The 14,918-nt window shown below is 42.3% G+C and overlaps 1 protein-coding gene across 2 annotated transcripts in view; it reads left to right on the forward strand.

Annotated features, from left to right (window-relative positions):
* The first annotated feature begins 13,798 nt into the window (after nt 1-13,798).
* Nucleotides 13,799-14,918, forward strand: part of HPRT1 (hypoxanthine phosphoribosyltransferase 1) — a 47,906-nt gene continuing 46,786 nt past the window's right edge. The window contains exon 1 of one of the 2 annotated variants that reach the window (XM_037046052.1): nt 13,799-13,989. In XM_037046052.1, the coding sequence (XP_036901947.1) occupies nt 13,963-13,989 (27 nt within the window). In that variant the 5' untranslated portion in view covers nt 13,799-13,962. Of the gene's footprint in view, nt 14,054-14,918 lie in introns of both variants that reach the window. The other variant, XM_037046053.1, reaches the window with a different exon arrangement.

Here is a 14,918-nt window from a genome sequence, read left to right on the forward strand (position 1 = left end):
GAAAGGGGGGGTATGGTGGGGGAGGGGGTGTGCAGGGTGGAGGGAAATGAAGGGGAAATGGGACAACTATAATGGCATAATCAATAAAATATATTAAAAAGAAAATAAAACTAAGTGAATAAAGGGGATCATAAATAGAGTATGATCTACAGAATATTTGAAAAGGGGAAAATATTGGTGTAGCCAAACTATAGATCATTAAATAACAATCAACAGAGAATGAAATCTATAAGTACATATGTCCACAATATATTGTGTGAAAAACAAACAAAAAATTTTTAAGGTTTGTTTTTCTTTAAGATTTATGTATTTTATTTTTCAATTTTATTTATCTTTAGAGGGGAAGGGAAGGAGAGAAGGAGAGAAATATCAATGTATGGTTGCCTCTCATGAGTCCCCTGCAGGGATCTGGCCTGCAACCCAGGCATGTGCCCTGACTGGGAATCGAACCGTGATCCTGTGGTTCAAGATTTATTTATTTTAGAGAGGGGAAGGGAGGGAGCAAGAGAGGGAAAGAGACATCAATGTGCAGTTGCCTCTCGTGTGCACCCTACTGGGGGCCTGGCCTGCAAAGCGTGTATGTTCCCTGACTGGGAACCCAACCAGTGACCCTTTGGTTCACAGGCGGGCACTCAATCCACTGAGCCACATCAGCCAGGGTTAAAAACAAAAATTTCATATCTCCCATAACCCTACTGTTGGTCACCATTAAATGTTTTTGTAAACTCTTCAAAGGTTTCTATGCATATATGTAAATTATATAAGATGGCTCATATATGACTAAATTGTATTTTTTCATGGATAAATTGAAACTATCTTCAAGTCAGTAAATATACTCGTTGGTTGCATAATGGTCCATTTTGTGGTTGTGCTATAGTTTCTTTTACCATTTCTCTATGATTTGACATTTAGCCATTTCCAGGGTTGGTTGTTGCTATTAGTTTGCTATTGCAAATGGTTCTGCTCCAAATAATGAAGAAACAGCAGAGAACCCCAGATTGAAGACTATTCCACAAAACAGCTAGCCTGTATGCTTCAAAAACAGTTGGTGTCTCCCTGGCTGGTGTAGCTCAGTGGATTGAGTGTGGGCCTGTAAACTAAAGGGCTGCGGTTTGATTCCCAGTCGGGGCACACGCCTGGGTTGTGGGCCAGTTCCCAGCAGGGGACGCATGAGAGGCAACCATATATTGATATTTCTCTCCCTCTCTCTTTCCTTTCCCCTCTAAAGATAAATAAGTAATAATTTTTAAAAGTTGGTGTCTTAGAAAACAAAGAAAGGCTGCCCAGACTAGTGTGGTTTGGTTGGAGCATTGACCCATAGCCAATAGGTGTGGGGTTTGATTTCTGGTCAGGGTACAAGCCTAGGTTGCTGGTTCATTCCCTGACCCTGAGTGAGGTGTACAATCCCCCTCTGGGTGTATATGGGAGCCACCAATTGATGCTTCCCTCTCACATCGATGTTTCTCTCTCTCCCTTCTGAAAGCAATGAAAAAGTGTCCTTGGGTGATAATTTTTTAAAAACGGCTGAAGAACCATTCCAAATTAAAGGTAACTAAAGAGTCATAACAACGAAAAATAATGAACAATTCTGAATTGGATACTGGTTCAGGGGGAAAACAAGAAGTGGTTTTTTTCTTCCTGAACCAGTAAGAAAAGGTCACAGCTTATGCCTGTGACCTCTGGCTTCTTGCCCTTGCCTGATGGGAGCCTGGGAGGTTACACTCCCTGTCTTACCAGGTAGCCACTGACACTAGGAACAAGGGACATAATCGTTGTTCCCTGTGTCAGGGCAGGACTACTGCAGTTCCTTCCCCTAGAGCAGGGGTGTTAAACTCATTTTCACCGAGGGCCACATTAGCCTTGCAGTTGCCTTCAAAGGGCCAAATGTAATTTCAACTCCCTAACAGTTAAGGAGTAGTTACATTTATACAGTCCTAAAATTATTTCAGCCCTTTATGCTTTTGGCTTCAAAACTTAGGTTTAGGTTGGCAGTCCACTGCTTATGAATTTTGGAGCAAATGTGACTACCCTAGTGGCACTGATACAGCTTACTCAACTGAGGGTTCAAGTAGATCGAGAAAGAAAGAGAGCTGTGTCTATGCATGTCAGAAAATAGAACATTAAAAACAACTCCTGTCCTGGCTGGTGTAGCTCAGTGGATTGAGCTTGGGCTGCTAACCAAAGGGTGGCCAGTTTGATTCCCAGTCAGGGCACATGCCTAGGTTGCAGGCCAGGTCCCCAGTGGGGGCCATGTGAGAGGCAACCACACATTGATGTTTCCCTCCCTCTCTTTCTCCCTCCCTTCCCCTCTCTCTCAAAATAAATAAATAAAATCTTTTTAAAAACCTCCTGTAAGATTCTAAGACAACTGCAACTAGATTGCTCAACAACTTTACTCAGTCCTATTGCACTTTCCAGATCAAGTAGCAGTTCAGTTTCATGAAGTCATCTGCCTCTGGGCCAAAATAGTCCTGGAAATCCTGACTCTTAGGTGCACTGGAACAGCCTGTCAGTTCTGTGCACCTGGTAGCAGTATCAAGTTACACCAGGAAGCCTGCTTCTGACAGAGCTCTTCCTACCAAGGCTCTAGGGCACTCTAAGTTGTCATTTCTTCCAGGAGACCCACTGTAGCCCAAAGCTGTCTTATGGAACTTTGTACAGTGTTGGAAATGCTCTAGGTGTGTGTTATCTAACACAGTAGCCATTAGCTACAAGTGGCTATTGAACATTTGCAATGTGGCTAGTGGGACCAAGGAACAAAATTTTGTATTTTATTTACTTTTAATTCATTTAAACTTAGATTTAAATAGTCATGTGTGTTAGTGGCTATTATATTGGACAGCACAGCTCTAATTTATAGCAGGGACCTTTAGACAAGTGTGAGTGGGGAGCAGAGACCACCTATTGAAACGGAATAGTTTTGTTTCACTTATTATAGTAACTAAAAGTATCCGAAAAGAAGTAAGTGGAACACCTTATTAGGAAATAGTACACAAGTCTATGGACCTACTTGTAACTATTGATTTCATGTATGATAATGCTGAGGCAAGATCATATGAACAGAGAAAGCCTTGTTAAATCATCAAGAGTATTGAAATCTGTCCTGTAGAGTGAGTGCTGTAATCACTATGAAGCAACACAGCTATTTTAAACTCAGCAATAAAATCTTCAGAAGCCCTGGCTGGTGTAGCTCAGTGCATTGAGCACAGGCCTGCGAACCAGAGGATCGTGGTTCGATTCCCAGTGAGGGCACACACCTGGGTGGCAGGCCAGTTCCCTGCAGGCCAACTCCCAGCAGGAGACACACAAAAGGCGACCACACATTGATGGTCGCCTCTCCCTCTCCCACACATTGATTCTCCCTCTCCCCTTCCCCTCTAAAGGTAAATAAATAAAATTTTTAAAAAATCTTCAGAAGTCATTTTGTTAACAGTCACCATATTAGCCCTTAAAAGTGAACATGAATATATCGCTACCCTGCTTGAAAAGATATACAACTTCCTATAGGCATACTTGACCCATACAGAATCAACCTGAAATAACTTTAGACAATTTACTATTGAGATCATTAAAAATATATGAAGTAGCCTTGGCTGGTGTGGCTCAGTGGATTGAGTGTGGGCCTGTGAACCAAAGGATTGCTGGTTCAATTCCCAGTCAGGCAAAAGCCTGGGTTGCAGGCTGGGTTCCCAGTTGGGGACAGGTGAGGGGCAACCACACACTGATGTTTCTTTCGCTCTCTTTCTTCTTCCTTTCTCCTCTCTTTAAATAAATAAATAAATAAATAAAATCTTTAAAAAACATATGAAGCATATCTATCATGCCTCGTTATTTCTAACACACTCCTCCCTCACCTTTTTTTGTGTGTGATGTCACATTGTGGGTGAAGAGATGAGGGAGAGAGCCATTGGCGCTAGCGGCCATCTAAGAGAGGGCTAAGGATGGTTTGAGTATGAGATACTTTATCAGTTTCATTATTCTGAATTTGGGACCTGTTCCTTGAAAAGAGCAACATCATCAGAAAGAGATGTCTTGTCAGCATACAGAGCATCCCAAGGAGCCACAGCCTCAGCTGTATTAATAACCACAGTGCCAGTGCTTTCCAAAAACCACAATGGAAGGTGACATAACTAGGGATTTTAGCAGCTCTGGAAGCAGGGGACTCTTACTCTGTTTTATTTGCTGATTTTTCTACAGTTGTATCTAGTAGAAACACTCAAATGCAGCACATGAGCAGGAAAGTGATCAGACAGACCATTTTGATACTACACATTTATGCTGTCTGAGGCAACACCGCAGTTTTCTGTATAGAAAGTATTGCCTCACTTTGAGAACAAACTATACTCAATGCATAGTTTTTAATGAGCTACTAAGTCTACAATATTATACATAGGGTTCTCTTTTCAAAAAGAATTTAACATTCCTTAGTATAGTATATATATTTCAATATTAAGTATGCAAATTTGTTTTTTAAAAGATTTTATTTATTTATTTTCAGGGGAAGGCAGGGAGATATAGAGGAAGAGAAACATCAGTGTGTGGTTGCCTCTCATGTGTCCCCCACCAGGGACCTGGCCTGCAACCCACACATGTGCCCCAATTGGGAATCGAACCAGAGACCCCTTGGTTCGTAGGCCAGTGCTCAATCCACTGAGCCACACCAACTAAATATATAAATTTAAACATACATAAAATACTAAATGATGATGGATGGGATTATTTAAATTTTAAATTTAATTTAAAAACATAATTACTCTTAAATAGCTTATAAGACACTTGATTTTTACCATTGTGACTTAAATGTTACCGTCTAGTGCCCAGAGCTTGGTTTCTAATACCAGTTACCAATGAAAGGAGCCAGAGCTTTTTGGGAAAATGGCAGATTCCAAGGCTAGGGCAGAGAAAGTACAAGATGAGCCTGGAGTATCGTGTGGTGTCAGAAATTAAGAAAATGCTCACAGAATGATGCAGAAAGACAAAAAAGACACAGGAGCCAACATAGAGGGCCTCCCAATAGCCTAATCTTGGGCGATTTGAGCAATAAAGTAATAACTGCTGCTATTGGTTGATTACCTAGGATAAAACTGGAATCCCTGAGTCCTTGATGTAAATAACTTAATAAAAATGGGGAGAAGGGAAAACTCTTCATTACAGTGGCTTTTCACTTAATTAATTAAGAAAGCATGATGTTGCCCTGGCTGGCATAGCTCAGTGGATTGAGCTCGGGCCTGCGAACCAGACGATCGAGGTTCGATTCCCAGTCAGGGCACATGCCTGGGTTGCAGGCCAGTTCCCAGCAGGGGACTCATGAGAGGCAACCATACATTGATATTTCTCTTCTTCTCTCCTTCCCTTCTAAAGATAAATAAATAAATAAAATCTTTTTAAAAACTTAAAAAAAAGAAAGCATGGTGTTAATGGAAAATCAACATTGGACAAGCAGCCCAATACAAGTTACTTCAAGCAATAATCATCAATGGATGCCAAAATCGGTGGGTGAAAGTTTGATGAGGAACAGAATATTTAGATAGTCTCAAAGTATCATTCCTCCTAAACTTTATTACCTACAAAGGGGAAATCACATCTTTATAGTGAAGAAACCTGGCAGATACCACCTAACTACTGGAATCCAAATTAGCATCAATAATGAGACAAATAATAGCATGTGTCTCCTAACATTAGGCATTATGAAGGACACATCCTCACTATTGTTGTATTTCTGGGCCAAAATGGAATGCCTGAAATTTAATAACTTGAGACAAACCAAAATTCGGGGAAATCCTACAGAATAAATGGCCAGTGCCCTTCAAGAAGGTCAAGGTCATAACGAAGACTGAGGAACTGTTCCAGAATGAAGGAGATTTATGGGAATTTAACATGCATTCCCGGATCGGATCCTTGTCCAAAAAAAGAATATTAATGAGAAAGTTCATCAAATTTAAATGAGTTCTATGGTATTTAATACTGTTACATCAGTGTTAATTTCCTAATTTCGATCATTATCCTGGGTGCAGTTATATTGAATTTAAACACCGGGGAAGAGTATACTGAACACTTCGAAAGACAAAGCAAGAAGAAGTAGGGAAGTAGGAGAATTCAAGAGGCTGGTATCCCAGAAGCCAAAGAAATAGATTTGAGAACGACGTGGTGAATAGTATCAGATGTAATACAGAGGACAGTTATATGAGGCCAAAACTAGTGTCCATTGGATTTGGTGACATAGCAGTCAGTGGTATTCTTTGTCAAAGCTGTTTTGGTAAAATGGTGGCTACAGAAGACAGGCTGCAATGAGTGTGTTGAGGAGAAAATTGGAGTGATAAAATAGACAGCAAGTATGGAGGGACTCCTCACCTCTGAGCCTGGAGAGGAAGAAACAGTGTAGATGTAGATAGAAGGATACTGACGTGGTTCATGCCTGATTCCTTCCACCTCTTCGTACGTTAATAAGTTGAGTCTATCTTTCTAGAGTGAGGATGATGGGGTTGAGTGGGGACAAGTGTTCAGGACACTCTTGAGGGGAATAAGAGGGAAATTTTACCAAGGACTTATAAAGAATTACAGAATGGTATTTAGGGCCCAGTTAAGGTTTGGACTGTGAGAGTCTACAGAGGAACCATTCCCCATGGCTGTGGGGATTTTCTCCAGCAGCACTCTGGAGCCTAGTGGGGATAGACAAAACAGGCTGTGGGTGTGACTCAGGGTGTGGTTTTGCCCTCTTGACAGGGCAGAATTACAAGGGAATTACCAACTTCCGGCCGTTGGTGAGAGAGTAGTTCAGGTGGGATCCTAACAACTGGGATGTAAAGGAAGCCAGGAGCAGGGTGGTAGACTGGAGAGTTGGAGGTCTCCCCCGAGTCTGAAGCACAATTATGCTAGGCAGGGTAGCCAAAGAGAACTGGAGAGTAAGAAAATTTTGGTCAGAGACTGGGATACTGGAGTTTAAGAGCTACCATCAGCAGCACTGGAAAGCATTCCCCACTGTAGCCCTATCCCACTGCAGAGGGACTATACATTCCATTCCACTTGGCCCAAGTCAGTCCCAATTTATGTCTGTTATCCCGGCATCTTGTCCAATTTAGCATTTATCCTAGGTTTTTCTTTTCCCCATGATGTGTAAATGTTAATAATTGAATAGAAATAAGCCAGGATGGGTCTGTTAAGACATCGCCTTTTAGTTCCTGCCTTCTACCTTGGTCTCCTGCACAAGCTTGTGAGATGCACATACAGAGAATCAAGTTCTCACTTTAACACGGAGTTAAACCTAAGCAACAACCAGTGATAAGGCTTCTCCCTTTTCCTAACCTTTTGCATTACAACATAACTTAACACCTCCCTCTCAAGGACAGCATGCTGGGCATTCACTGATAAAGCAAGTGTAGTCACATGCTAGGAATTGGAGACAACAGACTCATTCTTGTCTGGGGTGGGTGGAGGGGAGGAGTATTCACCATTGTGTCCCTTGCTGGACATTGGGTCTGCCAGCTGGGCTTGCCCATGCCAAAGCCTGCAAGATACATCAAGATGCCAGACCATCAGTCGCTAGGCCAGCGGATGTAAGGAAATACATAAATTTATGTGTATGTAAAATGTACTCAAGAAATAGAGGCTGAGGAGTCCTGCCACAGAACATACAACCAATGATAAGGCTTCTCCCTTCTTCTAATCTTTTACATTACAACATAACTTAGCATCCCTGCTCTCAAGGACAGCATGCTGGGCGTTCACTGGTAAAGCAAGTGTACTGACATGTTAGGAATTGGAGACAACAGACTTATGCTTGTCCGGGGTGGGTGAAGGGGAGGAGTATCCAGCAAGTAGTCTGAATGCTCTTGATACAGTGGTTATGTCATTAACTACATTAATTACACGCTGCAAATGTACAACTTTATTTTCTTAATTGCAACCCATCCTTTCAACATGTGAGTTCAAAAACCGAAGTGCATAATTAATAAAAACTTAAACAACAAATTTACCACTCAAGGAAATTGATCATGAATGTATAACATAAACAAAACATCTGTTGATATATATCATCTGCATGCATGGGCATATTGATGTCACTGACCACAGGAAAACCAGAAGACGTAAATCTGTGGAGACCGAATCAGCATTTACCTCAAAGGTTTGTATTTATTTTAATCTGTGTCCAATGGCGAGTTAACGAGGTGCAGCTGCAGAGAGTATATATGCACATTGCTCTGTGAGTGCCTTCTGTTTACATCAACAGACTTCTTCAAAATTCATTTACTCACTTTTTACACCAAGTTTCCTTGTACACAACAAAAAGTGAAGCAACAGCTTTTAATACATAGCTCTTTTAGCAGAACTTCACAAACACAGGCAAATGATACCACTTTTATATTGACATTAGATGCTTAAAATAGAAAATCAGTTGTATTACGGTTTTCCAGAGAAACAAAACAGGCGTGTGTGTGTGTGTGTGTGTGTGTGTGTGTGTGTGTAGAGGGAAAAGGCGGGGAAGGGGAGAGAGAGAGAGAGAGAATGAAAATTTGACTTATTTTAAAGAATTGGCTCACTTGGCAAGTCCAAAATCTGACGAGTTAGGCTGGCAGGCTGGAGAAGCAGGAAGCTGCAGTTGGAGTCCAAAGGTGGCGTTCTGGCAGGGTTCCTTTTTCTTCAGGTGAGGTCAGCCTTTCTTCCACTCAGCCCTTCAAATGACTGGAGAAGGCCCACCCACTTTATGGGAGGCAATCTGTTTTGCTCAGACTCCACTGATTTAAATATTAATCTCATCAAAAGAAAACACTTTCACAGAAATATCCAGAATAATGTTTGATTAAATATTTGGGCACCATGGCCCTGCCAAGTTGACATAAAATTAACCATCACATTAGTCAATTCCAATAATGGTTCAATTTTTTAAACCCAATTCAAGAAATAAAAGAAAAGTTTATGGAAATTCATTCTGATGGAGGTGAAACATCTGCATTATACGGAAAGCTACTGTAAATTCAGTTTTAAAATTTAACATTTAGGATAAGTATTTTGTGGTGATAATTATTTAATAGAAATACAAATTTTGATGGTGCACAGGACCAGGGTAAAAACAAGGTTCTTACTAAATGCAGAAACATGTGGAGGAGAAACATACTGGGAATTGTTCATGGTGCACAAATAATTCCTCTTGAGTCCAAACAAGTAAACTATGAAGTTGCTTGTAGAAAGGCAGGAATGAGAAAGGGGAATTTTGGATTATACTCAATGCTTTCCTTATTTCTTCCTGCATGCACATATTCCAGGACAGAACAATGGCATACCTACCATATTTCACAACCAAAGTAGATAATTTTTTAAAGATTTTATTTATTTATCTTTAGAGGGTAAGAAAAGGAGAGAGGGGGAGAAACATCAATGTATGGTTGCCTCTCATGCATCCCCTGCTGGGAACTGGACTGCAACCCAGGCATGTGCCCTGACTGGGTATCCAACCAGCAATCCTTTGGTTCACAGGCCCGAGCTCAATCCACTGAGCTACACCAGCCAGGGCCAAAGTAGATCATTGTTAAACAAAAAAATGACAAAGGGGGGTGGGGGCTGGGTGAAGGGGGGAAAGGAGGGAGGAAATGGGAGACATCTGTAATAGTGTCAACAATAAAAGATAAAAATTTATTTTGTCTATATGATAATTTTCTATAATAATTAGTAATAACCATTATCTTGATTTTTGTCTTTAGTTTTAAAATAAAAATTTAAAAATACATTTCAGTTTTAAATGTATTTAGTAAAAGGTTTTGCCCAGGCTGGTGTAGCTCAGTGGATTGAGCACAGGCCTGTGAGGCAAAAGGTCGCCAGTTCAATTCCCAGTCAGAGCACATGCCTGGGTTCGAGCCAGGTCCCCAGTAGGGAACACATGAGAGGCAAACACACATTGATGTTTCTCTCCCACTCTTTCTTCTTCCCTTCCCCTCTCTCTAAAAAGAAATATATAAAATATTTTTAAAAATAAATAAATATATTTAGTAAAATATTTTATATGTGAACCAGATGTTCACTAGCCAAACAAAAGTATTATGTCTTGCAGGTTGCAATCTTTGCTGTTTTACATTTTAAACACAAACTAAGGCCCCAAATTGTCACACAGTATGACAGGATTGAAGAAAATAGTGTTCTTCTGCCCTGGCTGGTGTAGCTCAGTGGCTTGAGCACAGGCCTGCGAACCAGAGGATCGCGGTTCGATTCCCAGTCAGGGCACATACCTGGGTTGCAGGCTGGTTCCCTGCAGGCCAACTCCCAGCAGGGGACGCACAAAAGGCAACCATACATTGATGTTTCCCTACCTCTCCCCTTCCCCTCTAAAGGTAAATAAATAAATAAAATCTTTAAAAAACACAAAAAACAAAAAAAAGTGTTCTTCTCCGTCTTTATAATCACAGAGCTATCAATATTTGTTTCAAATCTCTTTTTAAAGTACAGAAGTATGTGGTACCACAGGGGTTGGAGAAAAAAATGCAAGCCAGAAGGAAGCTGGAGAGGTTCTGAAGTGTTGGATACCTAATTTAGTAACAAGTGTGGGTAGCTGAGAATGCATGTGTCACATGCTGAATGTATACCCGGAAGTACTCTGAATTAACTTCTCAGTGGAATACATGTTTCTTAAAGAGATAAGAATGAAAATGAGCTGATACAAACTTCAAAGTCTATACCCCAGAAAAATGCACTTTCTGTTTACCAAAAGATATGTAAAATATGTGTATAGCAGCACTATTTGTAATAACCCAAACCTGGATACTGCCCATATATCCATCAACAGGGGAATGGATAAGAAATATTAGAGGCCAGAAGGATAAATAGAGTGAAGAATTATTTAAGGCAAAAATATGGAACACATAACATTGATATTACCATTTATTAAAGCAAGCACTGTGGTAGGCACTTTTGCATTCTTTTAGAAAATATTTTATTTATTTATTTTTAGAGAGAGGGGAAGGGAAGGAGAAAGAGTGGGAGAGAAACATCAATGTGTGGTTGCCTCTCGTGTGTCCCCCACTGGGGACCTGGCCTTCAACCCAGGCATGTGCCCCGATCGGGAATCGAACCAGTGACCCCCTGCTTCACTGGCCCGTGCTCAATCCACTGAGCCACACCAGCCAGGGCTGCATTCTTTTATTTAAGCCTCATCTATGATGGAGATATTATCCTTACTTGACATATGAGGAAACTGAGGCACACATAGAGGTGGATCCTGCCCAAGGTCATAATGCTAGTTAGCGATGAACTTAAAATTTGAACTCAGATCTCAGTTCAAAGTCTACATGTACCTTTTCCATTATAGTCTGTTGCTTCTCCGTGATGTATAGAGAAAGTGGAGAGACTAAGGAAGTATGGAGTTCACACATTCATACATCCTAAAATTCATAACTGCTACTATTTCTGGAGCACCTACTATGTGGCATGTACTATGCTAGGTGCTTTACATACATGATGTTTCATAACTCTCATAATAACCCTTGACAGCAAGATTTATTATTCTCATTTTTTAGATGAAGAAGGCTGAGACTCAGAGAAGTTCAATGACTTTCTCAGTTTCACGTGTCTCTGCCATCCCATATCCCTCAGTAGCCTTAATGGAGGCCACCAACTATGTGCTGAGCACTGTAGTGGGTGTTGGAGCTATATAAATGAGTATATTAGGAATGGAACAACAGTTATTTCCTTACCTGACATATTTGAGTGTATTTGAGTGTAAGAAGATATTTTTTTCCAGTTCCATGTAGGGAATTGTGGAGGCAAAACTAAAGATCAGTAGTAGTGATAGTTCCCATTTAGTTCTTCATTTATTAACCGTGCACTGTCCTAAGTGCACTACCATATATAAAAATTGTTTTAAAACGGTGCTGTACAATATAAATTGTAAACAACAGGCCAAAATGGAGTCATTTTTGCTAAGCCACTAGCCACACCACATAATGAAAACTTAATAACTAACATGATTTCAGTTTCAGCCTCTCTCAGAAGTGAAATTTTAAACCAGTCAATCTAGAAAGTTCCGGTCACTAGGGAGATAAACTGCCTTATTAGACCCCCTGCCCTCTCCTAAGTGATGGTAACCTTGCCTGAAATAATCTGTTCCTAATTTCTTAGTCCAATTCTCTTTCTGCCTATAAAAACCTTCCATTCTATACAACTCATTGGAGTGTCCTTCCAGCTGCTAGTGGAATGCTGCCTATTTCATGAATCGCTTGACAAATCAAATTAGATCTTCCAATTTGCTCAGTTGAGTATCATTCTTCAACCATATGCCCTGGCTGATGTGGCTCAGTGGACTAAGCACTGGACTGTGAACCAAAGAGCCACTGGTTTGATTTCCCATCAGGGCACAAGCCTGGGTTGAGGGCCAGGTCCCCAGTGTGTGTGTGTGGGGTCACTCGAGAGGTAATCACACATTGGTGTTTCTCTTCCTTCCCCCTTCTCCTCTCTAAAAAGAAAGAAATAAATAATTAAAAAAATTGTAAAAACTACACACACACACACACACACACACACACACATATGCATATATACAAGGTCTATCCAGAAGGTATCCAGGTATATAACATGAAAATAGAGATATTTATTAAAGAAGATACAAGAAACATCGTACATAGGATAATGACATCTCAGTCTCCTTCAAAGTAGGCACCTTAGGACCTCATACAGTTCTCCCAATCGTCATCAGTGGCTCTGTCTTATTTTCCTGATCTCATCAATGGTCTGAAATCACTTCCCTTTCAAAGGTGATTTTAATTTTGGGAAAAGCCAGAAGTCGCAGGGTGCCAAATCTCGGCTTTGGGCGGGGAGGGGTGGGGGCTGAGTCACCCAGGCAATTTGATGTTTTGCCAAAACACTCTACAGGTCATACTGCATGAGCAGTTGTGTTGTCCTGATGAAACTGCCAATCAGTAGTTGCCCATAGCTGTGGCCTTCTGAATCATCCAGTTTCCATGGAGGAATGTTCAAGTTTAATGCAAACTCTGATGCAGATTCATGGCTCTGCTCACTCATTTTGAATGTGACAACCACACAGTACAGATGGTCACTCACCAGCGTCTACTGCTCCCATGGACTAGTATAGTGAAGTCATCATTGTTCATGCATTGCATTCCAGTCCACTCTCCTTGGCAGCCCAGTTATATGGATGTTACACAAACCATTCTTGTTATATTAACAATGGCTGGACTTTTTCCGGACAGACCTCATATAGATCATATATACACATATACAGCACATATATACATATATGCACACATGTGTATCATGTACATTACTCCTCACAAGAATCCTATTAACATACCCATTTTTACTGGGAGAAAATACAGGCTTAGAATCTGATTTGCACAAGGTTACAGAGCAGTTAAACCTTCCCCTTACATTTGTACCCTGATCTGGTTGACTATAGGGCTCTAGGCTTCAACTCTGATAACCAGTTAAAGATTTTTGTGAAAATTGGGCCACAAGTCAGGAAAATGGAGTCTACACTGCAGCTCAAGGGTTAGAATACAAACGCCAGGAAAGTAGAACCACGTGGTGAGTGAACCTTGAAGAGGTGGAGCCATTAGGGTCTATAGCAAGAAAATGGCGCGATAGGTTTGGAAATTTTGGAGCCATCTAAATGGGTCGCTGAAGGAAAGACGGACAGAGGTTGCGCGGGAGCCCTCTACGCTTCTTCCCCCAGAAAATTCCCACGGCCACCTTGAGAACACGGAAACTCGCCGGCGGAAGCGCGCAGTGAGCGCGGGGCTGGCGTGGGGCCGAAGCCTCAGGGGCGGGGAGGGGCGGGGCAAAGTGGGCGGGACTTGCTCCCAGCTCAGAGCTGTGGGGACTTCGGCAGAGGAGAGCTCTCGGCAAACCGTTACGTTTTCCGGCCAGGCCCTTCCTCCTGCTGCGCCTCCGCCCACTTTTCGGCCCGGCGGCTGCCGCTTCTTCCTCCGACAGCCTTTAGTTGGCGTGCCTGCTGGTTCAGTTATGGCGACTTGCAGCCCCAGTGTCGTGGTGAGCAGCTTGTTCCCCCAGACCCAGGGGAGGCGCGGGGCCCGCAGTGCGGGCCTGGGCAGAGGTGACACGGGGACGGCGCGGGGGGGGGGGGGGGGGGGCGGTTGGCGGCGGACGGCGTCAGTTCCCTGGGTTCAGCTTTTTGTCACACGCGGGAGGCTGGGGACGGAATGGCGAGACAGGAGTGGGTGCTTCTTATGGATAGTCCTGGAAAAGCGTGTGGGAAGAACGGGGTGTGTGCGGGAGGGGGGTGGATGGCGTGTGGGCCGACCTGTGCCGCTTGCTAGAGCGCGCGGCGGGGGGGGGGGGGTGCTGTGGGCCAATTCAGGAATGATTGGTGGGGTGGGGGAGAGGCCCTTCTCTGTACGTTTGGGGGGGGGGTTGGAAGTAAGGGCCTCCAGGTACCTGTATAGAGGGCCCAGGCACGGAAACGAGTACGTGGGAGGACACGTGGGGACCAGTGCTTTCATCTAATTCTGCAAATATTATAATGAATATTTGTGCCTCACTGATTCCGCACCTCAGCCTTAGTAGCGGTAACCATGCCTACCTTTTTTACACATGGAGGAAATAGTGAAACGATATTAGGTGATTTTACGGCGCAGAGGTGGCAGACTTCGAATTCAGATACGCTTGAAACTGTGTGGCATGCTCTTTGATGGTGCAAAAAATGCCAGTCTGGTCCTTATGTTCAAGGACATTCACACCATAACCAGCCTCTCTTATTGCCTCCAACCTCATTGGTTCTTTTCCTTGTTTCCAGAACAAGCCAAGCTGCTCCCTTCCCCCGCTCACCTTTCTGATCATGCTTGCTAAAATAGCCAGTCTCTTAACACTTAAATGCCTTAGCCTGAATCATCATTTTCATTATTTAAGGAGTTTCCTGATAACCTGTTGATTGTTTCCTTATAAAACATAAACTTTCTAAG

The sequence above is a fragment of the Sturnira hondurensis genome, unplaced genomic scaffold (assembly GCF_014824575.4).
Source record: "Sturnira hondurensis isolate 20B ecotype Veracruz unplaced genomic scaffold, ASM1482457v3 Scaffold0004786, whole genome shotgun sequence".
Classification (NCBI taxonomy): Eukaryota; Metazoa; Chordata; class Mammalia; order Chiroptera; family Phyllostomidae; genus Sturnira; species Sturnira hondurensis.